Here is a 19,848-nt window from a genome sequence, read left to right as displayed (position 1 = left end):
TGTGCACATTACTAGAGACTAGAGACCCCACAGCCACATCAACCGTTTTAAACATACAATATCGCATAGCCCGTCAACAGCATGGAGTTACAGCATTAGTCAGAGTACATGCATGTTCGCGGCTTCTCGTTAACTTTTATTGACGGACGTTAAATGGGTTTGTTTTCTTTGCCGGTGGAAATTAAAAATAGTAATTGAAGGGGACGAGCACTAATACATGTTTGGCCAAGCTTTGACTTTCAATTTTTCAAGTGTCTATTATCAATTTGCGTCGACGGCCACTTCATAGAACGTTGAACTTGATGAAAGCATATATTCATAATCACTGTGTTTTGCAACCGGGCTATGTGAAAATCGACTATTAGCCAATCATTTTCCACATGTAAACAGTCAGCGTTTTAAAAGTCGTCAAATACCAGTACCTACATGTTTCTGTAATATTCTAGTGAGTATGATTATTAATGCAAAATAGAATAAACGGCATAAGTCACGTTTAGTAGACACAGACTTTTGAAAACGAACCTGAACGGTTTTCGGGAGGTGGGGGTAGACTTGCTCCAAGTCTGTGGGCATATAAGTATCAAAACATAATAAATTGAAGGATTAAACATCAGCAGACTGTCGCGCTAATGGCAGGCTGTTCGTAGATCGTGGGGTGAACGTCTTGGCCAGCCAGTAACTCAGCTGCCGAGAAAAGCCAGGCGACTGGGGAGCCAGTCGAGGAGTTGGGGGTTGGCTATGCATTGTATCATCTCTCTCTCCCAAACCATTACCCTAACGACTCCCTAGGTTACTAATAGTTGACAAGAGACGATGTCTGGTCCACTAATCTTCACTCTTCTCTCATACCATTCGGAATAAGTCGAATCCAAGTGCGCGCGATTACGATTGCATTTGTGAAACATTTTAAGAGTCCCTCAAAGTGATCGTTCCATTGTATGTAAATTCTATGCATGGCTTTCAAGTTGAAATAGCGTGATACTTGAATAAATCGTCATGAATGTTCTCCTCAAAACGCCGAAAGCATGATCTAGGCCGTGTGGCAGTGCTCGCGTGGAAACTTTAAGATATAGAATAGTTTTTCGGTGGCATATACGCATACACATTCACGTACTTGCTCTGTTTTCGACCCGGGTTTTCTTTTAGGCAACTTTTGTGGAGTACATACAAATCCGTGTGCTAGTCAATATTGTATACCACAGTGTACCTCGCCAACTCTTGGAATGTTTTCGTGGACAACTCGTCTGCCAGATGTTCACTGTCTTGCAGTAACTTCATATTTTAATTCTCTCAGAGCAGCATTTCGATATCACTATACGTCATGATGACGTCATATGCTTCTTTTGGAACCAATGTAGAGTGGGCCAGGCCTTGCACTCATTTCAGATCGCGACGGAGAGTATGTAGATTTCTGTCCATTCTTAAATCAGACTGAGGATGTGTACTTTTAAATCAAATCGGGTCGTGTAGACATTCTAAATCACAATCGTCCCTAGGGGCGGCTATCCAAAATGTAGCTGTGTGTGCACACGGCGACGTGGTCTCCCGATCTGAGTCGTTAAGCATATTTTAGCTGGTGATTTTTTATGTCTCATTAAACAGTACTTTTTGTGGAGGAGTTTGTTACTGTTGCTGTATAGTCCGCCTATATTAGGCTTTGCTGTTTTCCTTGTTTAATACCAAGAATTCACGGTAAAATTGCTTTAAACAACACAGACTACTATGAATTTCCCCGAATAAGATAAAACGTTTACAGTATACCTGCCAGCATTATACTTTTAGGGACTGGACACAATTACAGGGGGGGGGGGGTGGGCCGGTGTTTTTTGGGGGTGGGTCGCCATTTTTCGCGCAAGCATTTTTGAAGGGTCATAAAATTTTGTGCAAGCCTATGGGGGAGGGTCACCTTTTTTCATGCATCAAAGCTGAAATTGCATGTGATGCATGTGACACTTTGGAATACTAAAAAAAATACCTCCTGGCACTTTCATTTTCTGCCATTACCATTTCGGCGCGCCCTTCGGGCGCAAATTTCAGGTATAATAAACAATATATTGATGATCCAAGCAGCCACATTGATTTAAGTTGTTATGATTTCTACTTATTCAACACTATTGTGCATAACTGTCCCCTATAATAACTCTTTCAATAACAATTTGGGAGATTACTTATTTGACATCATTCTCCCATTGACAATACATTGGGTATAGGTCGGTGTCAAACGTTCATGTCGCTGTATGTACATTTTTTAATTTTTTGAGGACATTGACAGAATACAAACTGTTCAGAATAGTGCATAGTGTCATCAATAACAACTGGAAGCTTCAGGTCGAACAACTTTTGAATAACAATTTAGGATCAGATAACCTATGAGTTATTTGTAGTTTCCTCATAGCCTACAATGTATAGTGAATCAACATTTTGGTGAAATTCCAAAATCAAATTTCTTGCACAACCATTGACTTGAAACCACTCTAGTCTAATCATGAATATTAATACTAATAATTAGGTGTACATTAATGCACAGGTTTACCAAGTTTTGTATTGGAAAAAAATTATTCATAGTTTCATCATAGACTGCCATGTATAGTGAATGGACATTTCAGTGAAATTCCAAAATAAAATTTCTTGCACACCCATTGACTTGAAACTACTCTAGTCTAATCATGGACATCAATACCAATAATCAAGTGTACATAAATGCACAGATTTTCCTATTTTTTATTGGAAAAAAATTATTCATAGTTTCATCATAGACTGCCATGTATAGTGAATCGACATTTAAGTGATATGCCAAAATCAAATTTCTTGCACAACCATTGACTTGAAACCGCTCTAGTCTATCATGAACATTAGTACCAATAATTCAGTGTACATAAATGCACAGATTTACCTATTTTTGTATTGGAAAAAAATTATTCATAGGGTTTCACCATAGACTGCCATGTATAGTGAATCAACATTTCGGTGAAATTCCAAAATCAAATTTCTTACACACACATGGACTTGTAACCACTCTAGTCTAATCAAGAACATCAATATCAATAATCAAGCATACATAAATACACAGATTTGCCAAGTTTTGTATTTAAAAAAAATTATTCATAGTTTCTTCATAGACTACAATGTATAATGGATCCACATTTCATGCGAAATTCCAAAAACAAAGTTATTGTACACAGATGCACGTGTTACCACCCTCTTCTAATCAAGGACAATTATGTCAATTATTCAGGGTCATATATACACAAATAGTGCATATTTTTAATTCTGAAAATTTTTTTTTACAGTTTTGTCATAGACTCCCATGTATAGTGGATCAACATTTTATGCGAAATTCCAAAAACAAAGTTATTGTACACAGATGCACATTTTACCACCCTCTTCTAATCAAGCACAATTATGTCAATTATTGAGGGTCCATATATGCACAAATAGTGCAAATTTTTAATTCTGAAAATTTTTTGACAGTGTTGTCATAGACTCCCATGTATAGTTTTGTCATAGACTCCCATGTATAGTGGATCAACATTTTGACAGAAATTCCAAAATCAAATATCTTGTTCACATGTGCACTTGTAAACAACCCATGCTAATCAAGTATATCTATATCAGTTATTAAACATCTGTATATGAACAGATATAGCTAGTTTTATACTGGAAAATACACTTTCGTAGTTTCTTATAGTCGACTACATGTATAGTGAATCAACATTATCGATAAAATCTAAAAATTACATTTTTTGTACAGGCATGCACTTTTTACCTGCCACTTCAAGCAAAGTACATTTACATGAATTATCACACACATATGATTTGATATTTCTTGGACAACGCGTTATATCGGCCACATTTTGCCTTCCTTTCGGGAGGGGCGACTTAAAAAGTATAGCAAGTCAGAAGGGGGTCTTTAACACATTGCGGGTTTTTTTTGGGGGTATTGAGTAACAGGGGAGGGTCACTTATTTTCATGCACGGATAAGGGGGAGGGTCACTAATTTTTGTGCATGAACTTTTGAAGGGTCACTATTTTTACGCAGCGGTTTTTTCGAAAAAACACCGGCCCACCCCCCCCCCCCCCTGTAATTTATGTCCAGTCCTTTATCTCTGGTGAATGGCATACAAAGTTCATGTCCTGCAGTTTGAACTATTGTGAAATTTCACCTAGGCGCCCGCTCTCATGGAATCTAGGCAAAGTCCCGACAACTTTTCCACAACTCAAATAAGGGGGCGCTCATGCATTTGGCGCCACGCACAAGCGCCTGTTGTTGTTAAATCACGGTGTCTTCCCGACACACATGGCCAGTCAGTTGAAATATCTGTAGGATGTTTTAATTGTACTCGTTGTTTGGCTCATGTTCCCTTAATTCGTTTTTAATTTGAACAAAACCCTTGAAGACTTCTCCGCCCTATCTTACATGATCTTACACGTGTGTTGGTTCTGGTCAGTAGTCTGTGCTAAATATACTCTTGGGCTGTGTTTGCACTTGAAGTTGTAACCCAACATGGTAAAAATGGTAATCGAACCAACTTGAAATACATATGATACAGTAATAATGATCAACACATTTCAAAGAAGTTTTCCAAAGTTTTTTTTAAATCATTTTCTGAATATTTGCGCAAGCGCAGAAAAGGTCACGGGATGCAGCGTGCTAGCTTTGACACTGGCACCACATTGAATTCTTTTGATACAAAGATACAAGTTTAACATCACATAACTTACACACAGACACACAGGCACACACACCCCTACACCTACACCTACACACAGACAGACAGACAGAGAACTACACAGACCCCCCCGTCACACAGACACAGAGACACACACAGACACACACAGACACACACACACATCACATATATATATACATATATATATATATATATATATATATATATATATATATATATATACATACTTATAAGCCCCTTTATGCAAAAAAATAGTCAAAATACAACAATCTGTCGATTATGCGACATTGAAATAAGAAAGTAGAAAGTAGTGTTTCACTTAGTGTCATTAAAACTGTTATCGTTAAAAAACGTTCAAACTGGTGTGAATATTCTTTAGGAGCTTCAAGTAAGCTTTTGTTTAGAAGTAATCGTAACAATCATTCAGTAAAATGGTTTACAAGAACAATAAATTTGATTGCGTACCAGCATTGAACTGTCATTGCATTTTGTTCACCCAGTCTTCGAAAAACTAAGATTTTGATTTGTTCACTTCTTCCAAGTCGTAGTATAACACTCCAAAAACATATACCACCGTTCAAGTTGTAATGAAAGTTTATATATTCTAAAATGTGGACACCATTTCCACGGAAACATGAAAGTACTCTGGGACATTACCTATTGAATCTCGGGAAGAGATGATAAAGAGTCACAATTGAAGATTAGCTTAGCCTATAAATGATTGAACAAAAATCAACCACCCGTTTTGTATCGATGTGACGGGAATTGTAGCATAACTGGGTAAGGAATACAGGTCATGACTCGAGAGCGAATTTACTTCAAAATATATACAATCCACTTGCTTCAAATCCAGAAGAAACGGTAGAGTAGCACGGCGGCGACCACAAGAATCACGTTGAAGAACAAGGCGCGGCGGCCTTTTCGCGGTCTCTCTTTCTCTTTCTGGAAAGCGTACCTGCTCAGCCATTCGTCGGGACATGTCATATGCCCCGTAACGACTTTCATGACGACTGCAGCGGCCTCTGATTTGCTGTGATTGGTCAGCTCAGGTATTGCGTCACCGCGCCAGGCAATGTGGTGATCCGGACGAATCAATGTCATATTCTGAAGTAGATAAATAACGAACGTCAGAAAGTAAGCATTCTCGAAATTAAACATAAGTAGTGTTCAAAGTAAGTGGTTTTGTATTCTGCAAGTTTTAAGTAATTGCGTATGTAGGCAAGTCCGTAAATAAGTAGGTAGACAAATAGGCAGACGGTTTATATTGATTGATTGGTACGAAAGGTAGAGACATGCATATGTTTGCGGGTAAGGGAGCTAGTTACGAGGTAGGTAGATAGATAAGTAAGTAAGTAAGTAAGTAAGTAAGTAAGTAAGTAAGTAAGTAAGTAAGTAAGTAAGTAAGTGACTGAGTAAGTAAGTAAGTAAGTAAGTAAGTAAGTAAGTAAGTAAGTAAGTAAGTAAGTAAGTAAGTAAGTAAGTAAGTAAGTAAGTAAGTAAGTAGGAAATGTATACTTAGGTAAATAATAAAGTGGAGAGGAAAGGGGTAGGGAGAAAGGTAGATTTGTTTATGGTAGGTAATCAGGTGTACTTGAAATATCTGTCATGATGATTCTTTGGATTGGATTGTCCAGCCATATGGGAGTATTGAAATGCAGAGAGATAGCAATGGAATTGTGACAGTATCATCACAACGTTATTAAAGGGACATTATCGCTATCTTTCGACCCTTTTTCATCAATATTGTTGCAAATGAACAGTTGCTGATGTCGATCGACTTATTGAAAGATGTCTAAAAAATGGTCGACCATAGACAACTTCCATATAATTTGCCTACACAGTGTAGAAAAACCTCGGTCAGAGGTTTTAGGTGGGCTACTGTTAACCTCTGACCCGACGTTTTTCTACACAGTGTAGGCAAAATATAATGGAAGTTGTCTATAGTCGACCATTTTTTAGACATCTTTCAATAAATCGAACGACATCAGCAACTGTTCATTTGCAACAATATTGGTGAAAAAGGGTCAATAGATAGCGATAATGTCCCTTTAAGTTATATCCAGAAAATCAAGAAAAGCATTATGTGAGGATACATCGAGATATTAACTTTTTTTTCTGTGTGCATTTCCTGTCTTTTTTGTTTTGCAATGCGGACGTTGTTGTCTTTTCGTGTTTTTAATTTGAGCAAGTACTCGAAATAAAGATTATTATTATATTATTTTATTACACATCTATTTAAAAAAATCGATTAACACGGATAAACATCGCCGGACATGGGGCTAAGTTTTGAAACGATGCGTATTTAAATAGTGTTCAGAATTTAAATTTACGAAAAGTCGAAAGGTGTATCGAGTTTAACGCACAAAAAGGCTATTATTTGCCAGTAACTTTCTCATCATTTTTTTTACCTTTTCATACAGACGTTTCACTTCCGGTTCGACAAGCACATGCGTGCTCATCGGAATGTTCCCGAGAGCCCTTGCGGCACTGACAAACGCTGCGACATCTTCCTGCACTCGGCTGCCGTTGCTCGTACAAAGGAGATTGAATCCGTTCTCTGGAATTATTTCAAAACAAGCGACGGCAAAAGTTAGTTTGTATTGTCTTAAATTTCATAAAATGAGAACTTAAGATGATACGTATAGGCTCTGTTCGCAAGTAATCGGAAGTTTAGGACTAATTAAGGGTGTTAGAGGGGGGTCTGAAAACGTTTTGGTTTCCTTAATGATGGCACAGCATGTTTTCACGTACCACATTTAAAAGTCAATTTGATTATTAAGGTTGTCGATAAGTACTCTAGACTAACTAAAATATGGAATCATTAATAGCATTTCATGACTTTAATCACAAAAAAGAACAACCACAATTTTATGAAATTCTCTTGCCTTTCAGGAAGAATTGACGAAAAAGGTTACTTTCAAAAAACAACCACTAGCCTCCTTTTGTAAACACACTCTTTAAATGCCTAGACAGCATTTTTGTTATTGTTGAGATTTACATTTAAAATTGTCCTATTTCAATGATTTGCTTGTCAACAATGCTAACGCATATAGGTCTAACAGTGCTACATTGAAAATCTGAATAACGGGCACTTTGAGAAGAAAAACCTGCACTGAATGCACAGACAAAATATACAGTGAAAACATCAGAAGGTAAAGTGCCCCGTTACCCAATTTTATTGTAAGTTCCAGGCTTGATAGGATGGTGCTTTGAAATATCCTAACCATAAGGAGGGGATCTGAAATGTTTAATAGGGAGTGAGGAAATCACCCCTAGCAAAAACATAATTATAAGTTCTTGCGCGATACACAAAATATTTGTGAACGCAGCCTTAATTAGGAACACATATTTGGTAATTATCACCGATAGTGGCAACAAATGCAATCAAGAAGGACTGTGTGCAACACTGAGATTTACGTGTCAAGACACAAAATACAAAAAAAAACAATCTATCGTATCACACTTTGACGTTGCTGGCGTTTGTTACATATGAGAAAACGCCAGCTCCATTTGCTGTTCATCAAACACTGTCAAACCCTTCTCTTTGGTAACATGCAGACACCTGGTCCTGTTTTCTAGTTACTGAACGTAGACTAAAATTTCCCCGTGTTGTGCCATTGTTGATAAACTTAAACTATATATCTAGGCATATTAAAACACTGTTATCGATAGCCACTGTGTAGCTACTGTTCACTGGAAGAAAGTGAAGAATGAGTGACTAATTTTTGAACAATTTTCTTCAACTTTTCATTACCTAGGTGACTATAGATAGGTGACCCATCCTCAAGAAAGCAATGCGGCGTCCTGGAACCGGGGCACGCGTTTGGAATATAATTGGTGACGGTCATCGTTGGTGGCGTGCTTCCATCTGGGATGATGATGGGAGACTTGGTGTACCTGAAGCCGAGTTGTAGACCTGTGTGGTGCATAAAATCGTATTTCTAAAATCATGTGGGACTTAAAGCATCCTACTCTTCATTAAAACATTTTATAATTGCAACATTTTATGTTCAAGAACTTTGTTTCCTATGTTTGTTTATGCTTGTTTTTACATTGAAAGGCAAAATCTGAGACTAATATTTTAGTGTTCGATTTGTACGTACAAAATTGAACCATTTAAACGACAGGCACTGAAAAAAATGAAAAGGCGCAATTTGAATAATGTGATGCACTGAATCATCTATTGTACACATGTATTTTTAAACTGGTCACATTTGTTGTACCCAGATATTGCACATTTGAATATATACCTATGATATCTGCGGCGTAATATTCACGAAAACAAAAATTCTCACAATTGATAAATATTTTGTCCTTTGCATGAAGTAACACACATAGAATTGACTGTTTCCAGTTGTTGTCTGCTGACTGATGTTGTGAAATCGCTGAGAACAGAGCATGAACCACATCGTTTGCCAACATCATCAAGCTCACGGTTCAAGTTGAGCCCCAAAGTTTCTGATTTCACAATGGACTGGCAAATGCAGCAGCACTGCACTTATGTATAGCGGGGCTAGAGTCAGAAAATGGCTACGATTTGAATTCGTGTGTACAAAAATTATGAGGGTGGCGTTATTTCGTTGAGTTTACTTTTGCTGCAGTCTATGCAACGAAGGAGATCGACATGCTTCAGAAGCCGCTACCGATTAACAATTCAAGGCTGTTTAAAGAATTATAAATAAATGTGCCTATTCCTGCAGTCTTAACATACGTGTTAGGAATGGATTTTGGAAACAAAAGAAGTAAAAAGTTCGATTCCTTGTACACACTGTTGAACTTCAATGTGCGGAGGGACCGAGCAAAAAGCAGTATTTGTACCTTGACTTTCAAATTGATGTTTCTTTTTCATCCGTATGAGGCTGCTACCAATCGATGATAACCATGGAAACACCATAAACAGCGAGCGGAAGCGATGTAGAGGCATTCTTCTTAGTTGTTTCATGTTCTTCACGTTCCTACGCACGGCAGCCTGCACGGCTTCTGCAAACTCTCGTCTTTCTGTCTGCATTGACACGAAAACAAAAGCAGCGGTATTTTGTGTCGTTAGCGGTGTTCATCCAGCAATTTGGCGACTTGCATGTAGTGTCGGCTATTAGCACTGAATTCATCTGAGTGACGTACTTTGCAAGGATCATCCCAAAGAGCACTGCTATTTGTGCTCTCTCTCTCTCTCTCTCTCTCTCTCTCTCTCTCTCTCTCTCTCTCTCTCTCTCTCTCTCTCTCTCTCTCTCTCTCTCTCTCTCTCTCTGACGATTAAACTATTACCTCATAACTGTCGAGCAGCAGTTTTCCTCCCCATCCTTTCAAGATTGCTTCCAACTTCCAAGCAAGGTCAAAAGCATCTCCAAGACCAGAGTTCATCCCAAACGCTCCCAAGGGATTAACTAAATGTGCAGCATCGCCTGTTGAAGTGCCAGGTATTAAAAGAAAATTTTTTTACTAATTTAAGAGAAAGGTGAACGAAAGCTACCAATGCCTGCTGCGGTGTATATAAAACTTCCAGTCAGTTTTCTGGAATGATTTGCGACTGACAGTGCCTTGTGTGTGTTCCCCTTGTGTGCAAACCCCATCACTTTCTCCTTTGAATCGTGAACTGAACGTTAACTGTTGGTGCTGATCTCACCAGTCTGCTGACTTTTATTAAATTTCATCTGTTGGCTGTATATGTCGGCGACAACGTCTTTGGTCCGATAGCTGTGCCTGTTCAGGCTGATTCACACCTCAGTTTACAACAGGAGAATAACTTTAATTGATTTTTTTCTTGAAATTCTCGTGAAAGCAAAATGTGTAAAGCCATATAATCATTATATTATTATTATTATTATATTATTATTATTATTATCATTATTATTATTGTTGTTGTTGTTGTTGTCGTTGTTGTTGTTGCTGCTGCTGCTGCTGCTGTTGTTGTTGTTGTTGTTGTTGTTGTTGCTGTTTGTTGTTGTTGTTGTTATTGCTCGTGTGTTTTTGTTTGTAAGTCTGTTTTGTTTGTGCTTTTTATTCTTCATTGGCACTTGACGGCTTGTGCCGTTAACTTAGTAACGAAATACTTTTTAGGACGCTTCAGGTGCATAATTGTTAATGAATTCGCAAATGTCATCATTATGTATACTAGTGGGATCATCAATGCTGTGAGCGTTCAATCAGGACCGCAGACAATGTTTAACAGACTGAGTCTCCCGTCCACTCATGCAATTTCGTAAATTGTGTATGATTTGAAAAATAACAAGTATTTTTTGTCATCCTCAGACTTACTGATCAGAGATTTGACGACAACACGGAAGTTTATTCTATAACGAACCAACAATGACGCAATCCGGTAGAAATACTAGTCAAGCTAATGAGCTGGCAACATTGCCTCGATTACCACTGTACTAGATAGAGTAAAGCGAGCGTATATGCCAGTCTATACTATTGTTATGCCTCGATAACAGTTGAGATCCAAGTTAATTTACGATATGACTATTTTTCTCTAATCAGAAAAAGGAATTACTAAAGGGACCTGTCCATTAAAAGAGGAACGTGTACCTCAAGGAATTTACAAAGATTCCCTAAGTCACGGTAAGAAAAGGAAAGTGAAATGTTTACCAACCTGCAACGAAGACATTGTCCACTCTGAATTTGTCAACGATGAGTAAATGCCCACTCCATACATTGTAATCCAGGATTTTGTAGTCAAAGTCGGTTCCTATCATGGTGCGAATTATCGTGTCTGGGTCGGGCTTATCGTTTGTTAAACTGTCGGACAAAATTTGAATTCGACACTGAGATATGATGTTACAGTAAAAACTCACTAAAATACACGAACGCTTCATTCCCTGTATTTTATATTTACAATACCAGTATTTTTCGGTTTGTGAAGTACATGTTCTTGTTCTCTACTTAAAGCATGTTGAAATGTCCAATGGCAGAATTGTCAACCCTACATATGTATGTAGTGTACAATGCCGAATATTATTAATACTAAGTGGCTTTCAGTCCGGACTAGAATTCCTGTGTCATTAGTGATATTGCATATCGTTCGCAATGCATCGAGGCTAATACTTTGTGTCTCAATACACTTTAGGCGGAAAAGAAAGGTACTTTCTTTCAAGAATACAAATAAATCCAATTTAAAACTATTCATATATAATCCGTCTAAAGAACGACGCTGGGTGAGAAAAGGTATTATTTTTCTGTAGGAGCTTCCCATTGCATATAACATTTCGAACTTGGCTTACTCTGTTCCCATGTGTAGAGTGTACAGCTTTCGTGCATCCAACGACACCAGGCCACCTTTGAACTTTTCCGTGAAGATAAAGTTCAGCACAGCCTTGCCGTGCTTCTTCAGCCTTGCAAGTTCCGTAGACTCAAAGAATATACCGATGTACGAGTCCACTTTGTACTGACCCTAGAAACAAACAGCAAAGGGTCCACTTTTTATCATTGGCATGGGCTCTCTCTCTCTCTCTCTCTCTCTCTCTCTCTCTCTCTCTCTCTCTCTCTCTCTCTCTCTCTCTCTAATATTTCGATTGTGGATGCTGATATGGTTGAAGAAAGACATTTTCGACACGGGTTTTACAATCATGCTTCATGGTTCAGGTTGTAGGCTATAGCGCTGTTTGCCGACAATGTTTCAAGCAATATCGTTCTTGAATGGTTCAGTTATTACTAACCGAACTCTTTCTTAATCATCCAAATTTTTCAACCCCTAAAACAGTTAGATCTACATTACTAAACGGGACAGAACCAGTGAATGTACACAACGTTAACTCACCTCTCTATTGATTCCCACCAATTTTCGCGTCACGCTGGTCGCACCATCGCATCCGATGGCATACCTGGCCGTGTAGCTCACGCTGTCACTTTCATCTTTGATATTGACTGCTGTCACTTCGACTCTGTCTTCGGTTTGACGGATATTCTCAACTCTCCATCCGAACATGATCTTTACATTCTCGTATGTTTCTGCATGTTCCTAAGGATGTTCATGGACATAAGCAGAATTTTATTCCACCAATAGAAATGAAATATCTCCATTATGTTACCCTCGCAGCGTTCAAAGCAATAGTGCAAGTTACCCATGCCACCGTTACAGTTTGCTTTGATCTCATTGGTTACTTTAAGATTCTTGGACTCTGCTATAGGAAATAGGGGCGTAGTGGAATAAAATACAGAGGGGGTGGTTGGCAAAAATTATTGGCAAAGAAAGACAATGTAAATATACAGTAATCATATTCCCTAATTAATTCTTCCATGATGCTCAGCAAATACCTACCTACCTACCTACCTACCTACCTACCTACCTACCTACCTACCTACCTACCTACCTACCTACCTACCTACCTAGCTAGCTAGCTAGCTAGCTAGCTACCTACCTACCTACCTACCTACCTACCTGACTTAACTCTATGGAGGAAAATAAAATTTTCGATTTTGAAAAACTAAGACGGTAAAATGTTTCCTTGCGCTAAGAGATTTAAAATGAACCCCCATAAGCGGTAGATTAGAAAAGTATTGGAAAAGTTATTCTGCAGAACAAGTTTAATTTGCCAACTTGAAGCCCCCACCCCACCCCACCCCACCCACCCGCCCTACTACAAAAGGAGGAAGGTCTGGTATTTCCGAAAAGAAACAACGTGAACTGAAATACTAACAAAAAATATTGTGGAGGGAAAGTGGTGGAAGGCTTACTGGGCAGAAATATTGTTTTGCGTTTGTTTCTTAACATTTATTGTTGACTTACTCTGAAGAGCGGTTCAAGGAATATCTGACACAATCGCACGGGAAGTTCAGCCGATATTTTGGAGCTGAATTTCTTGTGACCGGCTCGGCCTTCCATGACGTCTTTCAACGACGGGTAGGTCATCTTCGCTATCAGTGGACCAGTCGCCGGCTCGAATCCCCAGCAGATGTTGAAAGGATAGTCCGGCGGTGTCCCGTCTTTGCAGTTCCTTAGTGTGTCTGCAAGTCCTGGAGTGTGCAGCAACCGGTTTTATGTGAACTGTACCGTATAACTCTCGCATGACAACGCTATTTAAGATAGTACTCACCTCGAAGTTGAAAAACTTAAACGTTTGCCCCAACTTTCCTAAAGGAGACGCTAAGTATGAATCAATATTATGGTATATTCTAATCTAAAATGAATAGGAAATGACAAATTTCTTTGAACGCATTATTAGCGTTCGTTTGACAGAGCTATATGTACAACCGTTTCGGTTTTCTGACCCTTACTATCGGGAAGTGGAGACAAATCTTGCAATATCATTTATGTTCTAAGAGTAGTACAGAGAATGATTCACTCTGAAATTTGACATTTGTATCCATATTCACCAAAAATATTTCACCCATTTCATTGAAGTTGGAATTATTTGACTGATGCGCACGGTCTAGTACCCATGGCGGCTTTTTGAATTTTTAGGCGGCGTATTGACATCAGTATTGAAGATTAAAAGACGGAGCACAAATTCATACTAATGTTGTTGTACCTAAAATAACGTATATTCTCACTACAATGATCTCGTTTCGTTTGTAACATCAGAGCAACAACGGATCTACTCCAACTTCCCATGTTAGCCCAATAGTTCTGAAAAGTGCAACTGGCGTCAACTCACCGATCGTCCGCAGAAGCTCCATCGACCGGGTATTCGTCACCATGCATTTTGGCTGCGCCGTCGTCGTTTCCCGTTGGTCAAAGAGGGCGCATCTGACACCGCGACTCCCTAGACATGACGCCAAGACGAGGCCCACTGGTCCTCCGCCGATGATGATGACATCAAACGCCTTTTCTTCCATCGCAAGTAAGTCTTTTCATACGCAAAACAAACGCAATGTTTATTCTATCTTGTCCAGATGTCCTTTTAGTGTCCTTCACCCAAACAGAAACAAAAACTTAATGATTTATTTATAATTGCAAAATACAATACGCACCCTATACGGCTTTTAAATGAGAAATTGTCTCGTTTTGTTTTGTTTTCATTGAAAAAGTAAAAGGTGTTATTTGAAAATATTGCCCAAAAAAATGGAAAAATCGAACATTATATGAGAGATGGAATTAAAGCAATTAGCCTTTGTAAGCCTTCTTTCAGTCTGTTTTGGGTTATTTTACCTTTTTACCGTGTTATATTTTTTTCTAATTTTTTTTGAGATGAAATTTCGAAATTTATGATGATGATGATAATGATGACGATAATGATGATGATGATGATGATGATGATGATGATGATGATGATGATGATGATGATGATGATGATGATGATGATGATTATGCTTTATTTAAAGAGGGTATTTTGATTATAATGCAGTAATTGTAATTTCAATAGAGCCCTACTGAGTAAAGAGGTAAAATACACTAACAAATCGTCAAATAAACAAAATATATGGAACGGGCGAACAGAAGATGTCGAAGACAAAAGAAAAACATGCTCGTCTAGGTCAGAGCCTTCATTACAATATTTCATGAAAAGAATACCATGTAATTTTGATTTAAACGTCGACAACGCTTCGGATACTAGTAGTTTGGGGAAAGGAATTCCAGATTTTAGTAGCTCGATACACAAATGATCTTTGACCCATGCCTGTCCTTAACATTGGTGGGTAAAAGTTACCATTACTAGAACTACGAGTCTTTAAATGATCCATTTCTGAGAGAGGTCTGAATAGCTCACTCATATAGCTTGGTGCGAGGTCATTTAAAGTTTTGAAAGTCATAATAGCAGTAAAGTATACACCACGTAAATCAATGGGCAACCAGTGCAAACTAACAAAAAACTGTTGTATCAACTCCAAGAATTACTACGACCCAGAAATTTACATGCAAGTTATTAATGATCTAACTAAAGGGTCTACCGGATCCGCTGATTAAAAAAAGTTTCAAAACGTTAACGTTATCTCATTCAACGCCCACCGGCTGGACTTTATTCCATGTTGCCCGTTAAAGATGAAAAATTGCCCTTCAACCGAGGGCAGAACAAGTTGAATACGCTCTGATCTGCTTCACTGGCTGTGCCTAGCAGTTCCCGGAGTCTCTGAACAGCTTTATACAAGAGACTTCAATATTTTGTGGAATTATCGTCCATAACATCCTGCCAGATGTCATTAAACGCAATGCCAGCTTGTCTATTTGCTTTGCCCAGGGCTAATAAAACAAGTCTTATTTCCAGACCATTCACAAACAAAATAAGTTCACAAAAATAGAACGGTGATAAGAAATACCTCATTTTTATTAAGGGGGTCCGAGGAAATCCGTCTGGGAGCCGAGTTTTATAACACTGTCTCGGAAGGGGTTCAAATTTTATAATATATATTTAAAGGGGATGTATGTGATGGCTTTGTCACACCTTGACGATGTAGCCAGCGTATACCAACGTATGAAAAATTCGGCGAATACGCTGGGCGTTCGTCGAATACGTTATGGGTAAGTTTGTACAAGTTAAGAGCATGCTGAAGCACGCTGGAGCACGCTGGTATACGTCGTAGTTCGGCGAAGTCGTCGAAAACTTTTGTACGCGCACAAAACTTTTTGACGTATGCCAGCGTATGGTTCATACGTCCCGCACACGCGCGGGCCATAAGTTGTGGGTAGGTTAGGTGCTGGTTGAAACACGTTCACACACGTTACTTGTAAGTTACAAGTCAATATGCGTCGAGATAATTGTCTAGCGTGCCCAAAATATATATTTAACCCATGAGTACGTTGTGAATACGCTATGTATACGCCAAAAAATTGAAAAATATATCGTTAGTTCAGCAAGCCAGCGTTTTAGAGAAATTTTGATACATCGGCATACGCTGACTAAATCGTCAAGGTGTTTACGAGAGATTTGTGTGGAACTACGGCAATAACAACAGTATTTCAAGTGGCAGAGTACATAGAAAGACAATATAGTGGGGTTTTTTTCTGTTTAAAGTCTTCGAACAACACAAACTGGATTCTACCCATAACAGTGCCCGTCCTAATGGTATACAAACATCATTTGTACAATGCTGGCTTTTTCTGTGTCACATTGACACTATTGGCGTTTACAATGGTATAACAAACGGTCAGTATACCACAGTTTCTTTTGGGATTTTGTTTGCAATAATAGGATATGAGTACAACCTCAGCTGCAGTATACAGTATCTCAGTTTTGATATCATTGTTATGATTTCAAATTTAAAGAAAATGAATGTAAATGTAGTGATTTAAAATTTATATCATACAACTGTAGCAGTTTAGAAACTTTCTGTGAAAAGAACAACACCAGTATGAAACGAGCAAGGTGATAGATCAGTACTATGGTCAATATCCATTTATGGTTACGGCGCTCATTTATGGTTATGACCCTTTGCTTACAATTAATCAGTCGATTCTGAAGGGTCACTTTGCGTGTCAAGTTCACAGATGCGGACAGTCTAATAGGATACATATTTAAGAAAGATGGTCATGTTTTACATTTGATTTATGGGAGTCATATTCCAGAAAAAATACTTGAGGAAAGGTGATTTGTTTGCATTTATAGACAGCTTAAATTCCACTGAACGACCCCCTGTAAAAAATGGAGGCTCCCTGAAACAAAGTAATCCGGGAATTCAGAACAATGAAAGCTAAGCTTGTATGAAATAGAAATAGTTAAAATGTGTAAGAGAGTTTGGGGAGTTTGGAAAATGTCACGATTACAAGTTTTATTACATGAAAGATATTGCAATGATGGCGAAAATGAATTGACTTCCATTAAGGTAGAACGCGCCTCCGGGACAGATATTCGGACTCTCAAACTTTTTCAATTCTTTTCTGATCTACCACTTGTGGGGATTCGTTTTAAAGCTCTTGGCGTAAGAAAACTTTTTACCGGCTTAGTTTTTCGAAAATCGAAAATCTACTTTTTCTCCGTAGAGTTAACACAGGGATGGCGGCCATTTTGAATATCAAATATCGGTAAATCTTTGGTAATTTGTTTCTCTAGTACCAAAATTTGCACGGTGACCCCGATCTCTATTCTTGATTTTGAAAGAGAATGGTTGAAATATTTTTGAGGAAAGTTTGAGCAAAAGTTTAAGTCTTTCACTTTCGAGGCGCATAATACCTTAAAGTATTATGAAATGATAAGGGTAGGTGCCAGGCCAGCTGAAATGTTCGGTGATATCGACACAATAGCGAAAAACGGAAAGAGCATCATGATTTTTTCGCCAAACTTCAAAAGAAATTAGCCACAAAAGGCTGATGTGACGATAAAGCCGGCCAATGAAGCCAGCATAAAATATATGGAGCATAGTTGATACTGTTGAAATTGTAATGTACGGTTCATGGATCTTACCAACTCTTGCATCCGTCGAAGGCTCCGATCAGTGCTGCTACCAGTTCAACCTGCCAGCTTCGGACTGAATAAAAAATACATACTTGTGGCTCTGTTAAATAAATGCTTGGCATAACAAATGTACGGAGATTAGGGGTCGTTCCGGTTCGAAACGGTGTATTTTGTATGTCACACGTAGCCTACAAGTTTCCGGGTCCGAGTTTCATTTCGACCCGGATCTGAATTGACGATCCATTACCTGAGTGTTACTCAAATTTGTCAAATCGGGTCCTACAAGTGATGATTGGGGAGATAATGAGAAAGCAAGGCCATTCTGCAATGTTTGTGATTTTGTAAGATTGAAGCTGTATCCTATCTTTTGGTTATACTACAGTTTCATATCATGTTATCCGCACGAAGTCTCCATCCAAACTTTGGGTCGATTCGGAACGGCCCCTTCGCTTACAGACAATATTTAAAGGCCTGGATCAGACGTCAGATTGTCTTGCTAGAAAATTTACTTACTAGTTGACAATTTCAAAGGAAAACAAAAGGCTATGATACCTCCATAATGCTTACAGACTAGAACGAACTTGATCCCTGGGATTGAGTCCCCTGCCTTCAAGCGTGGTTTACCACAAAGAATGTCAACAACATGATCGACTGATAACCTTCAATGTCCTCAACGTTTTTGAATACCCGAACTTCTTTCAATCATAGACAAACTGATGCGTTCCTGCTAATGGCCAATGGAATGAAAATGAACTTTGACTAGGATAAAACTTTGAACTTGACCGTTACCAAGTATACAAGCAAGGGGAGCGGGACCTACTTTTTTCTTCAGCTAGACTGCTACTTCTAATACAAAGTGTCTTAAGATCTGTTGGGGAGCGAACTTTGATAAACCTTGGATTTACTTAATACATAATTTTTGTTGCAAAATCGACCCCTGCGACCACACGACGAGATTCTCGGAACTGGCCACAGAAACGGAGCCGCAAACATTAGGGGAAGTCCGCTTCGTATTTTCTTTTCATCCCTTCCCGGTTTCGATGATCGTAGTATCCGCGTCTGTTAATGAGAGTGCCTCACACAGCCAGTCAATGCCAGTCAATATCACCATCAATATACACCGGAGATTATGTTGACTTCTAGTGCCGTGTAGGCAAAAGACGACTGGTAATTACTTCATCGTAACCTTACGTAAACTTTAAAATTCTGAAGTGTTGAAAATTTCCAAAGGTGAAATGATATTTGCTAAACTCTCCCCATTTAAAGGGACATAAGCTGTAATTTGTGGCAAGTTTTTCAGTATTCAGCTTCTGTATATCAACTAACGTGTCTGACCCTAATCCGTTTGTCATGCTGAAATTTCGAGTATTCTTCTTGTCAACACAGCTTGTATATTTGTAGTGGTCATTGTTTATTGTTTACAAATGAATTCTAGTCCGGACTTGAATACAATTTTCAACAATAACCATGGAGATTATACTCATATAGGTTGTGTTGATATGCTAAAAACTTGGCATTAAAAGGACAAAGTCGGCCATTTCCCTTGAATTTTGTTTGATACGAGATACTACTTATATTGTTTGACATGTTGAAAATATCGAATGAATGGGTGACCATGTATATATTCAATCCCGGTTTTAGAAAAATTAAATGAAACCATCGCGAAAATGAAATAATAGTCATGACCATTAATTCATTTTCGCGATGGTCTCATGTATCGTGTCTAAAACCGGGGTCGAATATATGCATGGTTACCCATTCATTCAGTATCTTTCAACATGTCAAACAATATAAGTAGTATCTCGTATCAAACAAAATTCACGAAAAATGGCCGACTTTGTCCCTTTAATGGAGCCCTGGTAAAAGCACATGTTCCTAATTTTTTTTCAGA

General features: G+C 38.5%; 1 protein-coding gene across 2 annotated transcripts; it reads right to left on the bottom strand.

Moving 5' to 3' along the window:
- Positions 1–4,575: 4,575 nt before the first annotated feature.
- LOC139147462 (uncharacterized) lies at positions 4,576–18,681 on the bottom strand. Of its 2 annotated transcripts, none has more exons than XM_070718565.1 (12): positions 18,510–18,681; positions 17,967–18,030; positions 14,286–14,539; positions 13,418–13,644; positions 12,449–12,649; positions 11,913–12,082; positions 11,285–11,430; positions 9,958–10,094; positions 9,511–9,694; positions 8,447–8,608; positions 7,101–7,249; positions 4,576–5,796 (listed from the first exon to the last, which is right to left on the bottom strand). In XM_070718565.1, exons 3-12 carry the CDS (start codon positions 14,464–14,466, stop codon positions 5,536–5,538), a joined length of 1,818 nt encoding a protein of 605 aa, XP_070574666.1. In that variant the 5' UTR covers positions 14,467–14,539; positions 17,967–18,030; positions 18,510–18,681; the 3' UTR covers positions 4,576–5,535. The 2 variants fall into 2 exon arrangements, with proteins under 2 accessions (XP_070574666.1, XP_070574667.1); XM_070718566.1 differs by having other exon boundaries at positions 18,525–18,681.
- Between the last annotated feature and the right edge of the window lie 1,167 nt (positions 18,682–19,848).

The sequence above is a fragment of the Ptychodera flava genome, chromosome 13 (genome assembly GCF_041260155.1).
Source record: "Ptychodera flava strain L36383 chromosome 13, AS_Pfla_20210202, whole genome shotgun sequence".
NCBI classification, from domain to species: Eukaryota; Metazoa; Hemichordata; class Enteropneusta; family Ptychoderidae; genus Ptychodera; species Ptychodera flava.
The sequence above is the reverse complement of the archived record's forward strand: the minus strand, read 5'-3'. Positions and strand labels throughout refer to the sequence as shown.

Coding starts and splice junctions, on each gene's coding strand:
- LOC139147462 (XM_070718565.1), bottom strand. CDS start 14,466: ATGGAAGAAAAGGCGTTTGATGTCATCATCATCGGCGGAGGACCAGTG. Junction 11,431..11,912: donor ACTCTACACATGGGAACAGA/GTAAGCCAAGTT, acceptor TTTGTCCGACAG/TTTAACAAACGATAAGCCCG. Junction 5,797..7,100: donor TGAAACGTCTGTATGAAAAG/GTAAAAAAAATG, acceptor TATCTACTTCAG/AATATGACATTGATTCGTCC.